Genomic DNA, 25,418 nt, shown 5'->3' with positions numbered 1-25,418 from the left:
AACTTCGCGGATATTAAAAACGCCATATCTGGGGAATCCATAGTGAATATCATAGATTATTCAAGATCCTGACCAACCACATCACGTCAGACCAATGTCAAAGTTGTTAATTTATGTTTACTCCTCTTATAGTTGAAATAGGCTAAACATACTAATTGATTGTTAATTAATGCGCTAAATGTTATAATATTAGCAAAACATTCATTCAATATTAATAGTATATCTTCGCAAATCATTCATATTCATTCAAATTCAATTGAATATATAAAATAGACAGCTTAACAGTAACAGCCTGCGAATGTTCCGCTGCTGGGCTAAGGCCTCTTCTCCTTTATTTTTATTTGAGATTTGGAGCTTATTCTATATAGATAGCACAATGAAGATAATTCTGTTATGAAACTTGAAATATAATTATACATTCGTAATAAATTTAATATTTGTATACCATGATACTTTTAACTAGTTATTTATGTACAATGTATAAACTTAGGATCGAAATAATAACCTTTCTTTTTTCATTTTTTTCAATGATTTGTATAAAGCAAAAATATTTGAAGCTTTTCTTTCTTATATATAGCTCTCTAAATTTTATATTATGTTTTGATTATATAGTTTTCTAACAGCTATCAAAGAGAAGTTTCTAGATCATTATGATACATGTATGTTTTTTTTTACACCTTATATATTTAAATAAGCACCAACTTCACATCACTCAATCCAAAACTCTTAGTTATCATACATTAGCTTTGCTAAAAGATACAGTTGAACTTTAATAAACCGAAATTCTACAAATATTTTTATAGAAGTTTGTATTCGCTGTTGCCCTCGACAGCGTAATCTAGAAATAAATAAGAAGATATTTTGCTAGTTAATGTAATGACTAGTTTTATAACGATTATATTTGTTTTTGAAATGAAACTTCTTTTGGAGCGATGAGAGTTTAATTTCAATTATCTATCTAATTTTAACCTGAAGCGACAATGCCTGGTGTTGCCCCTTGCAACGATAGTTTTTTGTTTTTTTTTTAAATTGGCCATTAAAAATAAATTCAGATAATGATTCTTAATACAATCAATATAATATCTAAACCAATATTTAAATTACTTAAAGTCTCCGGCTTTAGAGCTAGTATCTACTTCGTGAAGCAGTACGGTCTTGCACCACAATCCCAGAATGAAACCAAAGTGACCCAAGTGACCGATACTATATAAAAAAAAATTAAAATATGTTTGTTTGAAGTTAAAGGTCATTGTTTGATTCGTGTGTTTTTAAATAAGTGCACACCCTTAGAAAGAAATCCAGGACATTTAATATTATTAAAAACCCATTGGTCCTTCTCAAGTCTGTGAGTTTTACACTTAAGAGTAATGTTTTTTTTTCTAATAAAACTTTAACTACATTGCCATCGCGTATTTTTTTCATATTTTCTTTTTCTTTTTCAAAGAAAAGTAACTTAATACTATAAATATGAGTAAAAATTATTTTACTTATAATCTGTGGCCATCGATTATTTCGATTTATTAAAGTTCAGCTGTATTATTAAAAAATTTGCTTAAATCAAATATCTGCCTTAAACTCATTAAGAAAATAATAATATGTCTTTAGCAAAATAATGTCCGTAATTTAATTACTTCATTTATCCTAATCAACCGTATATTTTGCAAACAAAATAAATTAATTATTGCTGGTAATACCAAGCGTATTGAATTATCATTGCACAATGAATTAATGTAATTTGGCATATATTGGCGGCATAGACATAATACCTTTTCTTTATCGAAAAAAAGTCCTCATTTGTCGATTTTGACTTTTTAATGAGGATTCAGCCCTTTCAGCCTGTAGAATCAAATTATCCAACTTACTTCTTTGTGAAGAAACTTGTTTACTAAAATCTTGCACAACCGCTTTACCTAATAAGCAATTGTTTTCAACCTTTTCAAATTCCGCTAGAGCGGAATTAATGTCGCGGCTATTTTGCTCCATTATTTTCGTATGCGGCGTCATTTCATTGTCATCAGGACCAAGGCCTTTGTTTATAAAGCCAACATCCGAACTTTTTGGTGGTATATAATCCTTGTCATAATTAGTCTGTCCAACATAACTCGGTTCGCTTGAATAGGATAAATTATCTTTTGTAGCTAATTTAATACGAAAAAAGTTGGTAACAGTACCGCAGACACCCTGAAATAAAATTTAAATGCATTTATATATTTTTAAATCTTAATATAAAGATTAATTAATACCCGCGCCTGCCTCTGCATGGCAAAATATAATATCTTCAATATTCGACGAACTTTATCTTTTATTATATATTTATATCTTGTTCTTGGTATCATAACATACAGCTTAATGACCAGTGTACTTCTATAAAGGAGTTAAAAAAATGCATTTTAAAATCCAGCAAGTTCTTGCAGTAATACTCACAGCGACGTAAAGCTAATGTTACTTATAATAAGAAAAAAAAAGAAAAAAAAAACTACAATTTTAAAAGTAATATGTATTTTCTATAAATATTGATAATTTTCTTAAAAAAATAATGGTTTGTACATTTAAATACGCCCCTGCAACTATTTATTGTTAAGTACTTGGGTTGGGTACTTGTCTACTCGTAGTACATATATCTATACAAATAAATGAAATTGAAGTATCTGTCTGAGTTCAAAATAATCGCTTCTTGCTTAGTTACGAGTAACTAAAACCGAAACATTCATTTTTTTATTTTCAACTACCGCTACTAACTAATAATTCAAATAGGCATTATATTCGTAAAAATGGCAGATTTTGAAGAATTTCCGTCACTAACTGAATCCAATTAAAATATTAAAGTCTTGTCACCAAATTTAATTGCAACTTAAATGAATTATTTTATCTACTTGAATTTAGCCTTAAATATTTATAAAATTTCTATTAAGCTAATCCGGATTTACAAACATGCTGAGAGTTAAAAAATTACGTTATTTTTTGAATACAGAATAAAATGTATTCTTACCTTCAGACGATTAAGCTTGGTTTGTGTAGACGTAAGTATTGTGTTCAGTTCCGCGAGACCCCCACTTGCATGATTCAAATCATCAGTTAACATCGCCGTATTCTGAAAAATAAATATATATATATATATATATATATATACATAAGTATATATATTATTGGGCATGTTAACATTCATCTCTAAATTAGTATTTTTTGGTGTATCAAGTATTTCCGGTTGATTTATTAAAAACATTGTAGTTGCTCTACTAAGAGCAGAGAAAGCCTTAGTGCACGCCAATGGCTTCATTGAAGACAAGAATAAACAACGTATATATATTAACTTAAAAATAGAATATTAATCGCTTTGTTCACGAAAACATACATACAGTACCAGGTGGCACATTTTTATTTACTTTTGAGGCCAAATGGCTAAAGAGCACCCTATTATTTCATATCGCCCTTGACCTAGTATTACATCTGCAGCATTTTTCCTTTGTCCGTAGTCATTATGATACTTTAATAGGGAATTTTCGAGGGACTCTCCTCGAAAATATATTAAAAGAATATCATTATCACTAGCTAAAAGTAAAATGAAAAGATTATTTAATCATTAAAAAAAATCGTTTTATCGTAATTACTACGTTAATAGTACATTCATTAACGAAATCCGGAATATATTTAAATTAATCACAGCTTATGAATAAAAAATATATATAATAAGAAAGAAATACCTCTGTAGTCCTTATATCAACTTCCTCAAACTCGACTACATCCAAATGTTTATGTTTTGATAAAAAATCTTCTCGCTCTGGTTTTGGTTGGCCGAATAGTTCCGCTCTCATACACGCATCTTCGTAAGCTTTTAAAGCCATTTTTAGAGTAATTAAAAATTGAAAATATCAAATAAGAATTTTACATTTGTAGTATTAATTTACGGCGATACCAAGTCTGTTTTGTCTTTATATAAGTCGTGTTAGTCGCCCCTGTAAAGCGTCAGTGTTACCTACTATGCCACAAAAAGTATTGATTTTCATGAACATTTTTATTATCTCTATTAACGAATGACTCATTATATATCTTATTAATTTCTGTAAATTGCAAAATGTAATTGAGTATTGAAATATAATAAATCAATAACTTTGGCATCTGAAAAATAAAGTATAAGTCGTAAAAACCACTTTTGTATCAACTCATAATTTGAATTTACCGCTTTAAAATTTTAAATGTTACCAATAGTAAAAATCATTAATTAAAATTAATTTTTAACATTTTCTTTAATAATAAGATCATTAAATTGGTTAAATGTAAACAATAATATTACATATTATTTGTAAAAAAATATATAAAAAATAATAATTTTATAAAACATCTGAACAAGTTCAATGACCACCAAAGGTCAATCGAAAGTGGCATATGCTTGTCAGCTGTCTTCTGTCAAATGATTTATAAAAACGTCAGATTCCTTGTAATTTTACTTATCATCCTATATCCATCTCCCTCGTGTAAACAGTTCACAAATAAGCTTTACCTTGTTAGCATCTATCGTCTACCGCAGTATATATAAAGGCCGCATTTGCCGGTGAATTGTTAATTGTTTATTTTCCTTAAATGATCAACTGTATACGATCAACTTCATTAAAAACCCCCCTTTTTATACTAAGAACTTCAACAGTAGCCATGTCTTCAAGTAAGTACATTTTTTAAACAATATTTATTAATAGATAATTGAAGTTTAGCATGTCAACGAACTTTGTAGTCCTACACATTTCTCATAGCAATAAGATATTGATTATCTTATTTAAAATCAGTAGATATAAATGTTAAATATGTCATAATATATATCAATGAATATACCATATTGTCAAGTTTTATTTTTATTAATATACTGTAACAAAAGCATTTTATATTGCAATAATTAATGTGTCAATATTAGTCAGTTATTTAATATTTAAAGTAATATATTTTACGATTTTGTAATTTATGTAAAATAATACCTTTGATCAAATTCCCTGGTTTACATTTAATCAGTACCAGTTTAGGCATATGTAATTATTGCTCGATGTGAAATGTATTTTTCCATTATTAGTTTTTTACTGCTTTATGGCTGTTAGGTATGCCAATACTAATAAAGTTGACATTAATAGATTTGTATAACAGTCTGCTATTAAGCATTTTTAACTAAAGTGATTGTGAACATTTAATAGCACTTATAAAGTTAAATGTGGTTATTTGTAAGATTTACTTATGGAATGAGACAGAAATAATCAAGGGAATGACAAAATTTTGCATTTAATTAATTTTATTATTATTATTATTATTAAATAACTTTATTGCACACTCAACAAGAAGGAAAAAACTCACACTCACACAAGGAAAAAAAGACAAATACAAGTAAAAAAGAAAAACAAAAGCTTAAGAATAGTCATGCTATATAAACATAATTGCGGATTGTAAAATGATGCCTGCAAGGGTCTTATCAGTCTTATCACTCAATTTAAATTTACAAAATTTGTAATTTTGTACACTTTCAGTTAATTAAAACAACTTTTAATATATATTGTGTGTTAAATTTGTTTATTGCCATAAATATTACATAAATATTTATCAATTTTATGTAACAAACATTGAATTCCAATAATTTTTTGTATTTATGTATTTATAATATACTGGGACATAAATATAAATAATATCCTGCAAATAATTCACACATGGCCATCTGATCCCAAACTAAGCAGAGCTTGTACTATGGAAACCAGACAACTGATATACTACATATACTACATTTAAACTTACTTAAATACATACTTATATAGATAGAATAAGCTCCAAACCTTCTCCTCAAAAGGGAGAGGAGGCCTTCAGCAGTGGGACATTAACAGGCTGTTACTGTTACTAGATAATTACACCCAGACTCAGGACAGACATGTTCATGCAGACAAATGTCTGTCCAGAGTGGGAATTGAACCCATAACCTTTGGCGTGAAAGACAAGTATCTACCAACCACGGAAACCGAATCGTCTTTTATGTATTTATTTCTCTAATAATTACTCTATTACATTTCTATTCACAGAACCATTAACCCTTGAAACCCTGGATAAATTAAGGAGTAACTACTACACAAATCCTATAAATGAATTAGCTCAAAATGCTTGCACTCGTTTTGATCCTTTCGAAGTTGCTATCAGCAAACGAAGGACTGATAGATCCCTACATGTTTATAATATTAAGGTAAGCTGGTTATGCTCATAAATTAGTATAATTATGGCTTCAATAAATTAATACAAAACTAATAATTACAGGTTGAGTCAGAAGGCAAGCCTGTAACAAATCAAGAGAATACAGGTAGATGTTGGCTGTTTGCAGCCCTCAATGTGATGAGGTTACCATTTATGAAAAAATATGGCATTGAAGAGTTTGAATTTTCACAAAGGTATATAAATATTTTAAGAGAACTCTCCGGTTAATTGAATTGTCAAATTAATTAGTGAAATCAAGTCGGAAATATTGTTATAATATTATTTTAATTAAAGCACAAAAACAAAAAAATTTGTTCAGTAATCGGTTATATCAACTTTGACCTCTTTGGTCTAGTGGCTAGTTTACAAAGCTGCAAATCTTAGTTCAAAGTAAACAACCATCAGAAGTATGACCGTTATTTATTATATAGAGAATTAACTTAATTCACAGTTACCTCTTCTTCTGGGACAAAATTGAACGATCCCACTTCTGGCTAAACAATATAGTGGAAACCGCCAAACAAGGAGAGAAGCTAGACCGTCGATTAGTCAGCTTCTTACTTAAGGTATATATCTCAAATTAAGAAGGTTTTCATATGACAGAATTATTATAACATGTGTGTTTCGGTATCTGTTGATGATGATTGATTGATGAAAATGATATCATATTTATTTATCTCTTTATTGTACACCATATATATATATATATATATATATATATATATATATATATATATATATATATATAATATTGTCCTCAGTACGCAAGTTCAACTATTAGAAGCGGGTAGGGATTGTTCTAGATGTCTATAAGAGGTCAATGACATTGAAATGTAAACTGTAACTTTGTGTAATAGTGAGACAGTGTTGTTAATACTGCCAGTGTCTAATGAATAAATAATTTAAGTGTCTGAAAAGAGTAACTACTGTGTTTCTTGGCGATTCTTCTCGTAAATTTAAATTTAATTAAATCTTAAATATTATGATTATATTATTTTATACAAAGTGAGTCTTACGCTAAGAAACTGATATTATACATTAAACATTATACGAAGTTTGAAGTACCCACAACCTTCGTTGGGTACAGTTACTTGGTTCTTAGTATTAAAAAACGAATCATATACTTGCATTGATATGACTCGAAAGTCACTTTGTTTAAACAACAAGTTGTAAACCACTCTTGATAACATATCTGATAACAATATGATATTGTAGAGATATAAGCAAATAAAACATTTAATTCCTACCTATATATACATACAGTGGCGTAGCTATCATAGGGCAAAGCGGTGCGGCGCTCCAGGGCCTCCTAAAGTAAGGGGTTACATATGAAATATATTATATTCGAAACTAAATATAATTTTGCGTTCCAACTTAATTATTACTCAATTACAATATATAAGGAGGATAAAAGAAAATCATCTAACAGTTTTGGTTAAGATCTTGATAAAGTCTGACGTGTTGTATCCACAGGGCTATGACAGTTCTATTTTTAATTGAACTCGAAAAAAATCCTTAATTGGTATTACATTTATTTTGTACTAGTTTTAGCCAGCGTTTTGGAAAGGGGCTGATATAAAGTAAAAAATACTATGTTCTTCCTTGGAGTTCCAGCTTTTTTCATAAAAACTTAATCAAAATCGGTTCAGTGGTTAATGTCAGTTACTTTTGCATATATATTATTAGTATAGAATGAAAGGCTCGATTTACTCGTCACGTAAAAATGTTTTATTTTATAAAAAAATACCTCGAGATACATAAACGCTTGAATTTGAAGCTATTTCCATTCGGTCATTGAACTTTGTGTATTAAATAATTATTTTTCTTCCAGGATCCAATAAACGATGGTGGCCAGTGGGACTTGATAGTGAACTTAATCAACAAGCACGGTTTGATGCCGAAGAAATGCTTCCCCGAGACCTTCAGCTCACGCCGGAGTCTACACATGAACGCACTAATTAAGACCAAGGTGATTATAAAAAAATGTACACGAAATACTTATGTATAAATGTCTTTATACATAAATCCAGACATTCCAAAAAAATTAACGTCTAAACTTATGCTTAATATAGCTACAAATATAAAAGCATTTTCGAGTTCTGTTACTCTTTTTACTTGTGGTAGGGCTTTGTGCAAGCTCGTCTGGGTAGGTACCACCCAATCATCAGATATTCTACCGCAAAACAGCAGTACTTGGTATTGCTGTGTTCCAGTTTAAATGAAATGTGTCAGTGTAATTACAGGCACAACGGACGATCTTAGTCCCCAAGGTTGGTGGCGCATTGGCGATGTAAGCGATGCTTAACATTTCTTACAATGCCAATTTATATGGGCGTTGGTGACCACTTACCATCAGGTGGCCCAACTCGTCCACTTACCTATACAATAAAAAATAAACACTAATTTTTTGAAAAAATTATTCATCGTACGGATACAAGATCCTTTATTAAATGTAGGATTATTACAGTTGCGTGAATACGCCAAAGAGCTGAGATGTCTAGTGGCAGCGAAGGCCTCAGATGAGGAGATACAAAAAGCCATTGACAATCAGATAGCTGTCATCTACAACATCGTCGCCACCTGTCTTGGTGAGTACCTGACAACGTTGAAAAAATACACAAAACAGGTGGGATAAAGGTCCCGATGAAACATTGCATTGTTTGGAAAAAATGACGTCAATGTATATAAATGACAGTTGTCTTTTTTGCCTAATATAAAATAAAATAATAATGTTAGTTGGTACGCAAAATATATAAAATGGTAATGCTTAATCCTAGTATGTAAATATTAGCTATTTCATATGTAGCCCCAAGGGGCCCGTTAACCTAGTTCATCGCACTGCCTTTCTATATGATAACTTCGCCACTGGTGTTATGGCCTTGTGCATGTCTGAGTGGAAATGATCTTTAGCCAACAATAACAATACAGAGTATGTTGATATTGTTGTGTTTTGGTTTGAAAGGTTAAAATTACAAATAAGATATATGACAACTTTTCCCATGGTTGTATGCAACTCACAATACTGCAACTGAAAACAGACTGACATGCTTATTATATATATACTATGCAACTATATATTGTAATTAAAAAGAAATATATTATATTTTTCGAAAAACTATTGTCCATTTGAATGTGTAATATAATAATCCCGTGTTTGTGGCACATGTGTATCCACGAACCCTCACTGGAGTAGCTTGATGTGTATACGCTGCAAACCATCTCCTCATCAGGGAAGAAGACCTTAGCTCAGCTGTGTCCCATAGTTAAGATTAATTTTTTAATTTCTTTTATTTACTTTATTTTAATATTAAAACAGGTACACCACCAGACAAGTTCACATACGAGTTCTACAATAAGGAAAAAGCTTACAACACCTTCGGCCCCCTCAGCCCGCAGGAGTTCTATAACAAGCACGTACGGCCGGTGTACAACGTCGACGATAAGGTAGCTATCAGTTACTTGCACGGCACCGACCAGACTCTACAGGCTGAGTCCAAATCTTCTATAATATAATGTCCCGAATAGGTCAGGGGAAGAGATTATTGGTACCCTATGTCATTTTCTATACCCCTAACAATGTGTATGCAAAATATAATTATGATCGATTGAGTAGTTACGTAATTAAAGCGTAACAAACAAACAAAGTCACTTTCACATTTATAATATTAGTCAGGATGTCACACGCCATGCTGAGAAAGGTATGTGGAAGCCTATGTAACTACATTCTAATAATTCAATTCAAATAAATAAAATTCTCAAATTAAAAAGTTATAATATATTTATTAGAAGCCAGTCGAGATAAAATGCGTTAAACACATACATTTAAGTTATTTATTAAATACTTAAAAACATTGAGACAATTTTTCTCGTATATAAAAATTGTATTTATAATTGTAATATATATATTTGATTGCATGTAACAATTTTCAGGTGTGCCTAGTGAGCGATCCCCGAGAATCGAACCCGTTCGGTCAGCTTTACACCCTTCAGTGTTTAGGCAACGTGGTCGGAGGCAGGCAGACTGCATACAACAACCAGCCCATCGAAACTCTTATCAAGTAAATATAATTTATTAATTTCATGTTCATCTTATTAGAAAGGCGATACCACTTGCACTAACTAGATATTATTGATAATATTATGTTACCATTATTTTTTTAAAGTTAGTTTTTTTTTAAATGGTAACACCAGGGTATAATCTCTTAATGTTACCATTAAAAACATTGAAACATATAAAAATGAATTTTATAATACTTACTAAAATAGATACTACTGACTATTATTTTTATAATTATTGTTATACTAGTTTTTGTCCGCGGCTTCGCCCATGTAGTATAAAGGGGAGGGGACTTCCCCTAACACTTAAACGAATAAAAAGTACTAAATTAATAATTACTAAGTAATTCCTTGACATTCAAGCTTGCTTCATAACAAATTTCATCAATATTAGTTCAGTAATTTAGCCGTGAAAGCGTAACGAATAGACAGTTACTTTCCTATTTATAATTTAGTATAGATTAACAGCCTGTTAATGTCCCACTGCTGGGCTAAGGCCTCCCCTCCGTTTTGAGTAGAAGGTTTAGAGCTTATTCCACCACGCTGCTCCAATGCGGGTTGGTAGAATACACATGTGGCAGAATTTCAATGAAATCAGACACATGCAGGTTTCCTCGCGATGTTTTCCTTCAACGTCAAGCACGAGATGAATTATAAACACAAATTAAGCACATGAAAATTCAGTGGTGCTTGCCCGGGTTTGAACCCACGATCATCGGTTAAGATTCACTGGGCCATCTCGACGACTTCTATAGATTAATATGAATTAAACGACAATCGTTATTAATAACGTTAAGTGTTAGCTTTAAAGCTATTTATAAAAGGCTTGTTATGTTTGTTATAATGAAATTATGATTTTACGTCGACATATATTATTTTTAAAATTAAATTTAAAATAGTCCCAATTCCCATCCGACGCAAAAGCCAATAATGCAGGCCGCATTTCCACGCTGTATGAAATTATAATAATTTCAGAGCGGTTAAAGACTGTATCCAGGGCGGGGAAGCAGTTTGGTTCGGCTGCGAGGTGTCCAAACGGTTCGAGAGGAAGAACGGCCTCGAGGACTTAGATGCGTAAGTCGAACTTGATAAAAACTTATATTTCCATACCCTAAACTGTTGATACGTAATGAAAAATTCTAAGGGCAAGATGACATACATATAATTGCACGTTTTCATAAGTAATCGATTCTACGGATACTACGCACAGACCACGTTTCGAGTTAGTCATTTTAACACTTATATTATTTATTTATATTATTAAATAATGTTAAGTAATCTAAGAAAGAAGGAATAAGCTTACTGGTTTATTACAACGCTTACAAGGTGCCGGCCTAGAGACCCCCGTCCAGGAAAAATAATATAATTTGTTGTTAATATGAACGTATTCCGCACTTAATGACGCTAAACCTCTTTAGTGACATTTGCTAATAAAAAAAAAATCTCTGTAAAACTATAATCTATCTAATTCTAGTTTTTATTATAATTAACTCTAACCGCTTCGGAATAGGGGCCTGGAATGTCTAAGGACCTTGGATATCTCAATCCGGTAATGTGTAAGGTCCATAGACAAAACATGTTTGGTAAAAAGATTTTGTCAAAATGTTTGTCTATTTTAAATTTGTTAACAATATAATTAATGGTTATTATTAAAAATTAATTATAGACTTATTTTAGAAATTTGAATAAATTCCCAGTATATATTTCGCAGGCAAGATTACCGGCTGGTGTTCAACACGGAGGTTCAGATCGGACTCGACAAAGCCGAGAGACTTCTGTACGGTGACTCTTGCATGACACACGCGATGGCCTTCACGGCTGTTGGCACAGACGTAAGTGGTAACTTGTCTATACAAATATATAAAATTGAAATTTCTGTCTGTGATTTCAAAGTAACTGCCTCTTTTTATGTTAATATAGCTATTTGTGAGTTACCAAAACCAAAACAAACATTTTTTATTATATTTTAAACTGTCTAATAATTGATTTGTTTTTATAAAATAGGAAGGTGGACGAGCATATGTGCCACCTGATGGTAAGTGGTCACCAACGCCCATAGACATTACCATAGTAAGGTATATCGCCTGTTTGGATTTTATTTTACGTAACGAAAATTCGTGCCTATTTGAATATACATATCATTCAAATAGACACGAATTTTGTGCCTATCTGAATAACTGGTGGTAGGGCTTTGTGCGAGCTCGTCTGGGTAGGTACCACCCACTCATCAGATATTCTACCGCAAAACAGCAGTACTTGGTATTGTTGTGTTCCGGTTTGAAGGGTGAGTGAGCCAGTGTAATTACAGGCACAAGGGACATAACATCTTAGTTCCCAAGGTTGGTGGCGCATTGGCTATGTAAGCGATAGTTGACATTTCTTACAATGCCAATGATTAGGAGCGTTGGTGACCACTTACCATCAGGTGGCATATGCTCGTTCGCTTTCCTATTCTATACAAAAAAGGCTAGATGAACCGCTCGCCTGACTGCAATCAGCGTCCAATGAGAAACTCATTTCCACCGATTTTAAATCACACATATGTTATTTATTCGACAGGAACAAGGCAACCCCACGAAGTTCCGCGTGGAGAACTCGTACGGTGACAAAGAATACGACAAGGGATATCTGCTGCTCACGGTGCCGTGGTTTAAGGAGTTTGTCTTTGAGGTGAGGTCATTTAGTATTTATAACTATATTATACTGTCATCTATACTAAACAATCCTCGTTAAATGTAACATCTCCCCTCCCGTGAGTTGTACTTTACTCAATAACTCGGCTGTTCGAAAAGTTTTTTCCATATCTGACTAGTGACGATAGACCCTGAGATTGCACACAACAAACTACAGCTTTATTATTATTATCTGCCCATCTCGACTTACAGTAACACTCTGTAAATGTCCCACTTCTGGGCTAAGGCCTCCTCTCCCTTTTTGAGGAGAAGGTTTCGAACTCATTCCACCACGCTGCTCCCAATTTTCTAATCCGCATTATTGGTGGAATACACATGTGGCAGAATTTCGATGTTTTCCTTCACCGAAAAGCACGAGATGAATTATAACAGAAATTAAGCACATGAAAATTCAGAGGTGCTTGTCCGGGTTTGAACCCACGTTCATCGGTTAAGATTCACGCGTTCTTACCACTGGGCCATCTCGACTAAGTACGGCTAAAATAAATAAAAAGTTACCCCTCCCGTCTTTAAAGTTGAAATTTCCAAAATTCCCATATTATATAATTCTGTTTTGCTTATGTTCCAATTTTAAACTTTCTAGGATCAATAGTTTTTGCGTTGATAGTCAGTCAAGGCAAAAGATATTATGAGTATAGTTATTATAAGTATAGACTACTTTTTAATGTTACCGACCCTTTGACATCTGTCTCGTGTTGATTTTAAAAAACTAGCAAGTGATTCAGTCCTGTTCGCTTAGAGAATAGCGCTGATTGTTTTGTACGTTCAAAATTAAAACAAATACACAAAATAAAAAAGAAAGCGATATAGTTCTATCGATTAATTGGATTAAACATTTTTAACATCAACTGAATTGTAACCCAAGCGATTGGACACAAATCGCGCCAAAATGTTTATATACTAATTATTTAATTTGTAAGAAATTTCCTACAATAAAAAAGATTTTATTTTGACCTAATTTATATTTTACTTTCAGGTTGTCGTAGATAAAAAATATGTACCGGAGGAAGTGCTCGATGTGTTCAAACAGAAGCCGACAGTTCTCCCCGCCTGGGACCCCATGGGAACGCTCGCCTGTCCACTTTGTTCAAACGAATAACAGTAACAATGTGTTACGTTATATTTCATAATAAAACTCAATTCGTTGCATAGATTAGGGTGACAATAATTAAGTCGATTCGTTGAATAGTTTTGTATTTGAGGTTATAACCATGGATTGATATTTACAAAGCGTCATGACTCACAACCCTTTTATTAACTGTACACTATTCCAATCGAAAAAGGCGTAAAAATAAACAAACCTCTATGGGATCTCGGCTATATTTTTTTTATAGAATAGGAGACGAGCATATGGACCGCCTGATGGTAAGTCACCAACGCCCAAAGACACTGGCATTGTAAGAAATGTTAACCATCGCTTACATCACCAATGCGCCACCAACCTTGGGAACTAAGATGTTATATCCCGTGTGCCTGTAATTACACTGGCTCACTCACCCTTCAAACCGGAACACAACAATACATTATCTGCATTCGCACTATTGTTATTAAGTACTTCAACCAGGTCTTGATTAATATATATTTATGTATGGAACACAATTCCACTTAACTAATATCCACTTTCAAAGCGCTTTATTATCGCGAATCCATAACGATCAAAGATATCGACCAATGATATCGGGTCAATTCAATCTCAATGTAGTTTTTTTGTCTTTACTCCTCTGGTGATTGGAATAGACCCTAGACCAAGATTTTGGTTGAGAGGTCGTGATATAGTTCTAGTTAATAATAAACTATAAGGGTTTACAGATTTATAGTAAGCTAGATACATGCGGTCCATCTAAACGTGCACCTTTTCCAATAATAAGTTAAAATATTTGTTATTCAAAGACTGTAGCCATAAATTTTAATATTTAGTGAATGCTTTTCTAAACTTTTTTCACGAAAGGTTGTCTGTGAAAGTTAAGACAATTGCGCGCTACCATTTTCCTTGAATAATATTTTTTTCTGTTATTTTGATGTTATGGTTTTTTTTTATAGAATTAGTGGACGGGTAAATGGGCCACCCGATTGTAAGTGGTCACCTGCCAAAGACATTGGCATTGCAAAAAACATTAACCATCCTTTACATCGCCAATGCGCCACCAACTTTGGGAACTAAGATGTTATAACCCTTGTGCCTGTAATTACACTGGCTCACTCACCTTTCAAGCCGGAACTCAACAATACCAAGTACTGTTGTTTCGCGGTAGAATATCTGATGAGTAGGTAGCAAGCAAGGTAGGTGCAAGCTACCTACTCAAACGACCTTGCACAAAGCCCTTTTTTTACAATTAATTTGCCAGCGTTTGACCGTTGACTTGCCTGATGTTAAGCATCGACACGGTCTAAGATGTAGCACGCTTGCCTATAAGAAACCTGTTTACTCTTGATTTGAAGACACCAACATTATACCTATCAGGAAATACGGACTCAGGCAAAGCATTCCATAGTTTCGCAGTGCGAATGATGAATGTAGACTCAAAGCGCTTCGTACGTAGGCGGGGAATTTCCACTGTGTACCTATAGCGCTTTGGTCGCGTTTGCCTGGCCGTTCGATAGTAAAAAGGGGCTGCAGGAATCAGTTCGTGTAATTCCTGAGCACATTCTCCGAAATGTATCCGATAGAAGACAGAGCGATGCAACCACACGTCGATGTTCCAGACTTTGGAGCCTAGACTCGACCAATGCGTCGTCTCCTATTAACCTTCTGGCACGCCTCTCAATCAACTCTAAAGCCTGAAGGTGGTTCTTGGCAGAGCCATCCCAAAGATGAGAGCAGTACTCCATACATGACCTCACTTGTGCTTTATATAAGTTGAGCAGTTGTTCTGGAGTAAAGTAACGTCTCACTTTGGAGAGGATACCAAATTTTCGAGCGGCTATTTGGGCTTTGGACTCAATAAAAGAGCCGAAATTTAGAGTCGACGTGAGAGTAATGCCAAGAAGGTCAAGATGGTCAGTTATAGGTACAGACACATTTCGGAAGGAGAAAGGTAGCTGTATTTCCCTCTCTTTGGCGGAAAACAAACACGACTGCGTCTTAGATGCATTGAACATGACCAGATTGGCATCGCCCCAATCGGACACTGCCTTAAGGGTCACGCTCAGGCGCTTCACCATGGCCTCTTTCTGAGCCTGGATTTGGGCCTCACTAGCTCGCGCGTTGGACTTGTAGCTCTCGACAACTGTGCAATCATCTGCGTACCCATGGATAAAGGCATCAGCAGATTATTAATATGCAATTAATATGCAGCAGAAATAGTGTCGCCGAGAGCACCGACCCCTGGGGAACACCGGCATTTATAGCCATTTGATCCGACGAGTGGCCATCAACCACTACTCGTAACGATCGATTCCTCAGGAAGTCTGAAATCTACGCACACAGGCTAGCAGGCAGGCCATATGCAGGAAGCTTGCTGATAAGGCCATTATACCAAACCCTATTAAAGGCCTTCGAGATATCCAAAGAAACAGCAAGTGCCTCCCCGTGTTTCTCGATGGCCTCACTCCAGATGTGTGTGAGGTACACCAGAAGATCACCAGTGGACCGGTTTCGGCGAAACCCGTACTGTCGGTCACTGAGAATGTCATTGGCATCCAGGTACGTCAGGAGCCTAGTATTTAGGATACGTTCCATTGTCTTGCACAAAATGGACGTAACCGAGATGGGTCTGTTATACATTACATTATACATATACACTTATACATTACGGCAGGGTCAGCATGACTGCCCATTTTAGGCACGGGCTGCACGTTAGCAAGCTACCAGGACTTAAGCAAGCTTCCAGGACTTAGCAAGCGCTTCTTTTTTTTAACACTGGAAAAACGCATTACGCGTTTCCCCCACGGGAACAGTGGGGGGGTATGTGGGACTCGCCGGTGTCCAAGGCGTCGAGTGCGCCCCGAACATCGGAATACCCACTAAAAAACCAGCGGTACCCTTTCCGTTTTAACGAGGAGCGCCACGGGATCGCTTTCGCATGCTACCGTGGAGCTCTGACGGCCGGCCCGCCTATGCGGGCCTCCATTCTTTAGGGAGGGTTCCCAGGGTACTGTGAACCCCCCCTAGTCCCTGCGGTGCCTATTGTGGCGGGGGGAGAAGGTTTTTCTTCTCCCCGGTCTTTTCCGGCGGATCGGGTCTGCAGCGGCATCTTCTTCCCGCGCCCGCTCGGCTGCCTTCTTCTGCGACATCACACTATCGCAGAAGGAGACCATCTCCGACCAGCACCCCTCGCTTCAGAGCATCGCGTCGATGATGCTCGGCAAGGAGAGATCTCCTCCAACAACCGCCGCCAGGGAATGAGTTTGGGGCACCCACGCGGCACACTCCGTCAGAGTGTGATGCGCCGTGTCGAATGGCGCACCACACTCGTGGCAGGAGGGTGACACCTCCCGCCGCGCTATCTCGTGCAGATACTTACCGAAACAGCCATGTCCGGTAAGCACCTGCGTCAGCCTGAACGAGAGCGTGCCTCGTTTCCTTTTGACCCAGCGACTCAAGTGGGGACGTACCGCCTCCACTGTCGCCAGGCCCGCCGTGGACCCCAGGTCCTCCTCCCATCGGGTGATCAGGGCCTGCTGGGCTAGAGCCCTGATCCGCCCGACCTCCGCCGACCCTGGACGGTCGCCGCGTTCCTTCGCTTTGGCCCGGAAGCGGTACACTTCCGCGAGCACCTCCGCCTGGAGTTCCCAGGGCGAGTCGCCCGCAACTTAGCAAGCCCTGCCACAAAGTGCAAGAACGCACGAATAAGAAACTTCTATTTACTAAATGGCTGGCATGGTGTCGACGAAAATAACACGTTCGGATTTTTCATACAATTTAATGAACAGCGACATCTAGCCTACTACACATCTGTGGTTGTGTACATCTCGCTCGGTACGCTCGGCTGGCAAGGCCGGGTATGTAATATGGATATTATTTAATGGTGCTAAATATCTAGAATAGGGAAACTGTAATGTAATTGTTAAATCGTTAAGTAATTTCCTTTTTACATTTTTTTTTTAATTTATCGATTACAAAAACATTGACAACAGTGTCCAACTTACCTCCACTACTAAGAGACAAAAGCGCATTATATATGAAACCAATCCGATGATTTTTCTCAAATTCAAAATTAGCCAACTAACAATTATATGTTATAATTACAATGGCCCCCGGAAATCCGACAAACATTTTGCAGGGCAGTATAGTAGTACTGCCTAAGACCGGATATATATATGATACCCCTATAGTCCGGATTTTTTTATAAAAGAGTACCTTGTAATCCGACAAATTTCAGATCCAATGATAAGATTCTATATGTTATGTATATGTACTCTGAAGTACAAATCATATTTCATTATGTATGTCATACATAACGGAATGTGTTCATATTCAATAATTTAGTAAATTAAACAACACAATAGGGAGCTTACATTTTATTATAAAACTTACAAAAAATATGCAATAACTTTACGTTAGGAAATAAATGTGTACAAACAAATGTACTTACTAAAATAATCAAAAATTATGAATCATGTCGGATTACAAGGGGTGCCGGATTACAAGGGGTCCACTGTATGTTAAAATAAATTGAGCAATGATTTTTAAATTGCTAAACAGTTATCGTTTTATTGCATTTAGACAGCATGGTGCTACTAGACGTAAACTGTCACATGTGACACTTACGGCCTTATAAACGTTTCTTAGCAACTGTTTGGTTAAACAATGATTTATCTCTTTCTGTCATTATTGATTTGACATTCGAAAAAAGAAGACAGCATTGTTTACTAATCACCCGATATACGTTTATAAGTAAAGCCGTTAGTATGACCCAAATTAAAATTAAAATATAAGATTAAATGTAAAAATTCCTATATAAATTTTCAATATATATTCCTTTTTAATAAGCTCGATTAGTTTTCGAATTGATGTTGCTAATACCAACATTACAGAAAAAAACGAATCAACACGTTTGGTTGAATTTAAAGAAAAGAAAATTGCCGCGCCAGTGCTGCTATTATGACGGTGTCACACATTCAAATCTAACGAACAATAATCACAGTATTATGTCAATCACGGATTGTAAATGTACAACGAAAGATTTCTCGATATCAAAAAAAAATAATTTATACGTTTTAGCTGAATTTCGCATTCATTTTCGAATAGGCTGCCTGTAATAATGTCACCAAACTTCGTATTCATATAAAAAAACAAAAGAGCATTAGCACTTGTGTAGCGCTGACTTAAGACTATGGAAAAAGGTATACAACAGTATAAGTAACAGAAAAAACAACAGTTTTTATTACATAGGATGTGTTTGATGCTCACTGATTGAACAATTGTATTTGTGACGAAGAAAAGATCTTATTTTAGCATTTTATTAATCTATAATAAATATATTTATTGTATAAACTTTTGGGTAACAAAACATTTTTTTTAATGATTTGTGGATTAAAATTAATTTGGTATAGCCTAAGATAATAAATTTTAATATTTTTTTTTTGTACCTACATTGTAACGGAATGTGTTCATATTCAATAACCAATTACCGCCATGTTACCTTGTTAAGACAATAAAATATATTAAAATGTTTTATTCATTTATTTTAATACACTCGCTCGTACACAAACATAAAACGTAGTCATTATTCATTCGGTTGCCTCTATTCTATTTGTAAAAAAATATTGAAATTGTCAAGCTTTTTCTGATGCGTGGTGTTCATCATGCCACCGCCCACCATATTAAGGATGAGATGTTATACTCGATGCCTTCGTATTAAATAATCCTAAAGCATTATTTATTCTTCTAATTTTAACGCAAACATAAAAGCGCGGGAAGTTCTCACGCGTCACAGACCAATAGTCGTCCATAATCGAACAGCGTAAAGGAACAAAGTATCAGTAAACAATAAATTTCAAGTGATCATTTATTAAAAATTCCCCGAACACACTCAAAACAAAAATAATGAAATAATAACTTATTTTTAATGTGATTAAACACACTATCAATTGACTTTTAAATATATCTTAAGCGATGTACATCTTACAGTACAAATGTGTATAATCAAAAATATTTATAAAGCTTACCTTAGTGTTATGCTAATGAAATAAATAAACAACGCCAGCTGATAATTGCCAAAATTACAAAACGGTAATGTAATACATAACAAGTTACTAAGAAATAATATCAGCAAGGCCATAATAAATCTGGTTGCAAATTATCTAAAACTGACTTATATTGATATGTGATAGTTATGTTTATCACAAGTCATATTGTATAAAAGTATTGCATGTCAATTTAAGGCAGTTTTTATAATCCATGATCAAATTCAATTGTTTAAAATTTCATAATAGCACTTCTGAATTCTAAGCAATTTATGTAGAAATACATGTGTCAATAAGGAAAATATTTATAAATAGCGGAATTTAACAATGTTAGCAAAGAAGGAAACACTTGAAAGTTTATTTATTTCCAATAAATAATAAATTTCCAAAAAATAAATTACATTACCATTGCTAAAAAATTTGTATAATTTTGAATAAATATTCTATTCCAAACTAGTTAGATTCTCGAAATTTCCCAGTGCAACAGAGATACATATAGTTTAAGAGTGAGATGGCATGAAAGTAAATCCGCCATTTGTAAATTCTTTCTCTACTGGCACAGGTTATATCAATCTAAATACTATCTTCTTATTTAATATATGAAGCGTTTTCATTTTTGGTCACATAGGTTTTAAATTGATATATATTATATACTTTAAATGATATAAGGATATTGCTGCACTATTTATTTTGTATATACAATTATAAACGTTTGTGAGAGATATTTATTTTTACTTAAAACAATTTTACAAACATTTAACAACAATTATAACATTTTTGTTTGAAACAACTTTTAATAAGAACATTTGAAAACCTCACTCAGATTTAATATGTTTAGCTTTAACACTATTTCTTTTTTCTATACATTGTCTTTCTTTTAAGTACTTTAGTTTAACCCATACACCTTGACACATTCTATTGAGAAATTTATCATGTGTTTCTCGGGCGAATGCTGCTATATTCCTTACTAAATACCTAGCTAGTTTTAGTTTACCCTTTTGAGCAAAAGCTATTGCAGAATATAATCTACTCCGGGCAGCTAGACCCTCATCACCCAGTATTTTGGACAATGCATACTGACGCATTGAAATTTTTCCTGCTTCTTCAGCCTGTCAACAAAATACACAAAGTATTTTAATATTAGTATATTTCATTTTAATATCAGTAAAATAATCATAATAATTAGTTATGTAGTGTGTGTAGGAAGCAAATTAATATATGGGGATAATACCTTCCAACAGTTGGAAGTTGGTAATTATAATAATTACCAACAGAGGAAAGAAATATGTTTAATTAACCATTAATTTTATATACTATTTCCCTTATGTTTAAATAATTAAAATTATGTACCTCAATCAATATGTCAATATTACAATCATTCTATGAAGGAAATCTTATAGACATCTTAAATTTAATGCAGATAAAAATACTTTGTATTTATTGGTGGCCAAATGTTATACTTACACAATGTTCAAAATAGTCTCCTAACGCTGAATAAGCACCACCAAGCGTTGATAACCATGAAAATGCATTTTCCACCTCAACCCTTGTCCATATTAACTGCAACATTCTTTCATTCCTATAAAATATTACATATACATGATATTACATAAACAAAAAATTTTACCAAACAGAAACATTGTTTAAGTAAGGTTAATTTACCATGCATAATCAATTACTTCTTTATCTGGTGGTTCTAAGATTAATTTTAAAAACAATGTCCCACTATTAGGATAACCACTTAATTCATTCAAATTCCTTAAAACGTTTAATCTATACACGTCTGAGTTTAAGCACTCTTTAAGGAAAGGTTGTAGAAATAATGCACTCGTACTAAATTTTAAATTTTTCTTATTTAGTTCTAGTATGTTTTCGTTTTGATCACCAATGTTCAAGTCACTGGTATCAACTTTAACACCTATAGATTTGTAACTGAGTTCATCAGGCAAAGTTAAGCGGTCCTCAGAAATATAGCAGATTGTGTAGGGGCTACGATAAAGGTGCACTCTAGTAACAAGTTGCATTTTATGAACATTTACAAACTGTATTTTAGGTTTAGATTTCACGCATTGACATTTTAGAATCCGCCAAATAAGTCACTGTCATTTGTCAAGTTAAGGCTAACTATTATTTTTATTCTGGTCCTAAAAAAAGTATTATTTCATACAGTCTATAAATATTTTTTTATAACTACATGTCCAAAAATATCGCGTAGTTTTTTTTCCGAATAATTATGTGTTTCTGTAGCTTCAAGTTTAATCATGGTAAAATTGTTAAACAATCAAGTAAAAATTATACTTCAATTATAAGCATTGGAAAATCATCAACAAAACTTGGTATTGTTAGATGTTTTATAAATATATACTAAATAATATATCGAGATTTTAAAATCTGAGTGATTTATAATACATCCAGTAAGGATATGTCCTTAAAACATCCACTATTTTTGCGGAATTACATAAATTACAATTATTTAATCAAAGGATCAAACATGCTGCAAGTCTGTAACTATTAAAACACAATAAGTTAAAATTTAAATATTTGAAAAAGCAACTGAGGTTTATTGTAGCTATCAAAATAAATAGTTAAGTAATTATTTTTTTGTATCGTTTTCCGAGATTTTATAACAAATAATTGTTAAATGTTAATGCTGCATATTAGAAGTCCTATGTTCACCAGGCATCTATAAAAAACAATATGCTGAACAAATCAATAGCCTATATAAATACCGCTGTTTATAATATAAAAACATTTCTAGGTATATTTTTTAATAACAACTTAAAAAAACTGGAGCTGTATATTATTATATTTCAATTCAAAATAGTTCGATTTTATCTGAAGCAGGTACCTATGAGCCTGATATAATGAATCAATGAATAGTTTCTTTTTACAAAGGCTTAGTATCTAAGCTAAGACTTATTAAATGTTTAGCAGTAATCATAACCTAAAGTTAGTTTGTTCAAGAATAAAATTAAAGTACAGTGTAAACTTCATTTAATGCCACTCAATTTAACCAAAAACTCCCTAAAACGTCGAAATTACTTGATCTGGTTGGTTTACCATGTTGTCCATACAATGATGCATGCTATGTAGTATCACACAGACCCTAAATAACGAGAAAAATATCATTATTAAGCAATAAACAGTATTTTCTAAGTTGCTAAAATTACTGAAACTGCAGCTATGTATGTTCTTTTGTTTATTATTTTGTTGGTTTATTGTCTAGGCCGTATTTACCTTGACTGTTTTTAGAAAAAATATTTTTGTATAACCCAGTTGATCCCACAGTCATATCCCAAGATATGAATAAAATACATAAGAGAATACAACTAAAATACTGTACTATATGCAACAAGTGTTGTTATTTGTATGAATAATAATTTTTTTTTTTTTTTATAGAATAGGAAGGTGGACGAGCATATGGGCCACCTGATGGTAAGTGGTCACCAATCGCCCTTAGACATTGGCATTGTAAGAAATGTCAACCATCGCTTATAGCCAATGCACCACCAACCTTGGGAACTAAGATTTTATGTCCCTTGTGCCTGTAATTACACTGGCTCACTCACCCTTCAAACCGGAACACAACAATATCAAGTATTGCTGTTTTGCGGTAGAATATCTGATGAGTGGGTGGTACCTACCCAGACGAGCTTGCACAAAGCCATACCACCAGTACAATATTTGTTGCTTGTAAATTTTATACTTTATTAATAAATATTATAATATTAAAATAATACTGATTTTTCTTCTCTCCATGTAACAACTCTCAGTACCACCATAAAATGGGTGGTCCCTTCAGTGTCACTATATAGAGTATACACTATAATTAGAATATGCGACTATTTTTATCATTCTTTTAATAAAAAAGTTTAGTTAATAAGTTACATTTGTATACTTGTTCATATTGTTTATTGTGAGTGATATTTTAATTTGAATAGTATTCTCGGTCATCTTCTTCTGTCAATCTTATAATATGCTGTTGAATCAATCTTTTCAATTCTTTTATATTTTTCTCATAATGCATTGCTCTTAACTCATTCGCCACATAATTACCAAATATCTGAAATTCATCATTGTGAATTTGAAAACTCTGCTCTGATTGCTCGTTGCTGCTGTCTGAATTGGACCTTTTTCGTTTTTGACTTACAATCAGAATTTTTGGTTCATTGTCATCTTCTGAGTCACTATTGTTGGAATCCTTAATGACTTGTGGGCTTGAATCTTCAAATATATCTTTATTATAATCCTATAAAGTGAGGAAATTTTTAATAAAGAATTTGTACTTGATTACAAGAAAACAAAACCTTTTCACAAACTCTTGAATCAAGAATTTATTTAAATAAGTTCACAATTTATGTTGTTTAAATCATTAAAAAAAAAAAACAAAAATCTTAATATACAACACACAATATATCTTGTATGTCTTACCGTGAAATCAGAACTATCGGCAACATCTTCCCTTGCAATGAGAATAAATTGTAAAGGCTCATAGTACTTCCACCTTGTTACATATGCACTCTGTGAAGACGACCCATCTTCATCATCATCATTATACATTTTTTTATATTCATAAAAAAATTGACTTCGTAGAATGCGAATTTTTCTACCTATTTCAGCAATCGTGGTATTAAATTCAGCAGCTAATTTACTGTGAGCATTTCTTCTTTTAAGCGTATTTCTATACTCTATTGATTTCGTATCCCAGAGTTCTCTATAATGTTTATATCTAGCGATGAATTTAAATACTTCATTTTTCGACCAAACTTTCTTGTCTTCCATTGTAAATAACCATAATAAGTAAAGCGAATGGACCGAAATAAAAGATAAATATACTCTTGCCTTTTGAATCACTTATATTTTTACAGGTTTCAAATTCATCAAATCCAATACAAATTACTATATTTATGCTAATTACAATATTTGAGGTAAAACTATTAATTGAATAATAAAAATAACACCGGACGAAGTCATGTATGCGATACCTAAGAAAATCAATTTTAAATAAAATATCGTTAACGATTTGCGCTACTGCCTATTGCCACTGTACTGACAATGGTGAATGGACACTGGACAGCAGCTTGCTGTCGATGTCACTGTCAGATGCTGTTAGCTCTATCAGCCATCGTGTAATGTAATGGTTATATACCACCGTAGACAGAGAAACTAATAGACCTATGGGCGATGAAACCGCGATTGAGACCGTAGACAGAGAAACAAATAGACCAAGGGGCCGTCAAACCGCGATTGAGACAGTGATAGTTTGTCAATGTGTATAATGTTGCCATAGTAACTGCATCCCTGTTTTGGGAGATAAATATTTTTCAGGATTTA

The 25,418-nt window shown here is 33.5% G+C and overlaps 4 protein-coding genes and 1 long non-coding RNA gene across 6 annotated transcripts in view; 1 reads left to right on the top strand and 4 right to left on the bottom strand.

Annotated features, from left to right (window-relative positions):
• Positions 1-25,418, bottom strand: part of LOC126775502 (uncharacterized) — a 366,351-nt gene that overhangs the window by 192,713 nt on the left and 148,220 nt on the right. The gene's annotated exons all lie outside the window — the stretch shown is intronic.
• Positions 1,576-3,928, bottom strand: LOC126775485 (uncharacterized). The gene is made up of 3 exons (XM_050497462.1): positions 3,702-3,928; positions 2,990-3,091; positions 1,576-2,181 (listed from the first exon to the last, which is right to left on the bottom strand). The coding sequence occupies exons 1-3, from the start codon at positions 3,840-3,842 to the stop codon at positions 1,774-1,776; spliced, it is 651 nt and encodes a 216-aa protein (XP_050353419.1). The 5' UTR covers positions 3,843-3,928; the 3' UTR covers positions 1,576-1,773.
• On the top strand, positions 4,469-14,265 carry LOC126775444 (bleomycin hydrolase). 2 transcript variants are annotated; one of them, XM_050497400.1, is made up of 12 exons: positions 4,469-4,657; positions 6,042-6,199; positions 6,271-6,401; positions 6,659-6,773; positions 8,039-8,176; positions 8,675-8,795; positions 9,524-9,651; positions 10,138-10,265; positions 11,239-11,337; positions 11,975-12,095; positions 12,823-12,933; positions 13,933-14,265. In XM_050497400.1, exons 1-12 carry the CDS (start codon positions 4,579-4,581, stop codon positions 14,053-14,055), a joined length of 1,452 nt encoding a protein of 483 aa, XP_050353357.1. In that variant the 5' UTR covers positions 4,469-4,578; the 3' UTR covers positions 14,056-14,265. The 2 variants fall into 2 exon arrangements, with proteins under 2 accessions (XP_050353357.1, XP_050353358.1); XM_050497401.1 differs by lacking the exons at positions 4,469-4,657; positions 6,042-6,199; positions 6,271-6,401; positions 6,659-6,773 and adding an exon at positions 7,470-7,521.
• LOC126775479 (uncharacterized) lies at positions 19,567-22,177 on the bottom strand. The gene is made up of 3 exons (XM_050497455.1): positions 21,747-22,177; positions 21,549-21,663; positions 19,567-21,193 (listed from the first exon to the last, which is right to left on the bottom strand). The coding sequence occupies exons 1-3, from the start codon at positions 22,106-22,108 to the stop codon at positions 20,900-20,902; spliced, it is 771 nt and encodes a 256-aa protein (XP_050353412.1). The 5' UTR covers positions 22,109-22,177; the 3' UTR covers positions 19,567-20,899.
• Positions 23,878-25,290, bottom strand: LOC126775484 (uncharacterized). Its single transcript, XM_050497461.1, has 2 exons — positions 24,516-25,290; positions 23,878-24,333 (listed from the first exon to the last, which is right to left on the bottom strand). Exons 1-2 carry the CDS (start codon positions 24,864-24,866, stop codon positions 24,013-24,015), a joined length of 672 nt encoding a protein of 223 aa, XP_050353418.1. The 5' UTR covers positions 24,867-25,290; the 3' UTR covers positions 23,878-24,012.

The sequence above is a fragment of the Nymphalis io genome, chromosome 18 (genome assembly GCF_905147045.1).
Source record: "Nymphalis io chromosome 18, ilAglIoxx1.1, whole genome shotgun sequence".
Classification (NCBI taxonomy): Eukaryota; Metazoa; Arthropoda; class Insecta; order Lepidoptera; family Nymphalidae; genus Nymphalis; species Nymphalis io.
The sequence above is the reverse complement of the archived record's forward strand: the minus strand, read 5'-3'. Positions and strand labels throughout refer to the sequence as shown.

Bases quoted from the DNA above. Each gene is read 5' to 3' on its own strand.
- LOC126775485 (XM_050497462.1), bottom strand. From the start codon at position 3,842: ATGGCTTTAAAAGCTTACGAAGATGCGTGTATGAGAGCGGAACTATTC. The intron at 3,092-3,701 runs GTATTTCTTTCT...TTTATTTTTCAG, and splicing joins TTGATATAAGGACTACAGAG to AATACGGCGATGTTAACTGA. The intron at 2,182-2,989 runs GTAAGAATACAT...ATTTTATTTCAG, and splicing joins CCAAGCTTAATCGTCTGAAG to GGTGTCTGCGGTACTGTTAC.
- LOC126775444 (XM_050497400.1), top strand. From the start codon at position 4,579: ATGATCAACTGTATACGATCAACTTCATTAAAAACCCCCCTTTTTATA. The intron at 10,266-11,238 runs GTAAATATAATT...TAATAATTTCAG, and splicing joins CCCATCGAAACTCTTATCAA to AGCGGTTAAAGACTGTATCC. The intron at 12,096-12,822 runs GTAAGTGGTAAC...TTTATTCGACAG, and splicing joins TCACGGCTGTTGGCACAGAC to GAACAAGGCAACCCCACGAA.
- LOC126775479 (XM_050497455.1), bottom strand. From the start codon at position 22,108: ATGCAACTTGTTACTAGAGTGCACCTTTATCGTAGCCCCTACACAATC. The intron at 21,664-21,746 runs GTAAATTAACCT...AATATTTTATAG, and splicing joins GAAGTAATTGATTATGCATG to GAATGAAAGAATGTTGCAGT. The intron at 21,194-21,548 runs GTAAGTATAACA...TTTTGTTGACAG, and splicing joins GAGACTATTTTGAACATTGT to GCTGAAGAAGCAGGAAAAAT.
- LOC126775484 (XM_050497461.1), bottom strand. From the start codon at position 24,866: ATGGAAGACAAGAAAGTTTGGTCGAAAAATGAAGTATTTAAATTCATC. The intron at 24,334-24,515 runs GTAAGACATACA...CTCACTTTATAG, and splicing joins CCGATAGTTCTGATTTCACG to GATTATAATAAAGATATATT.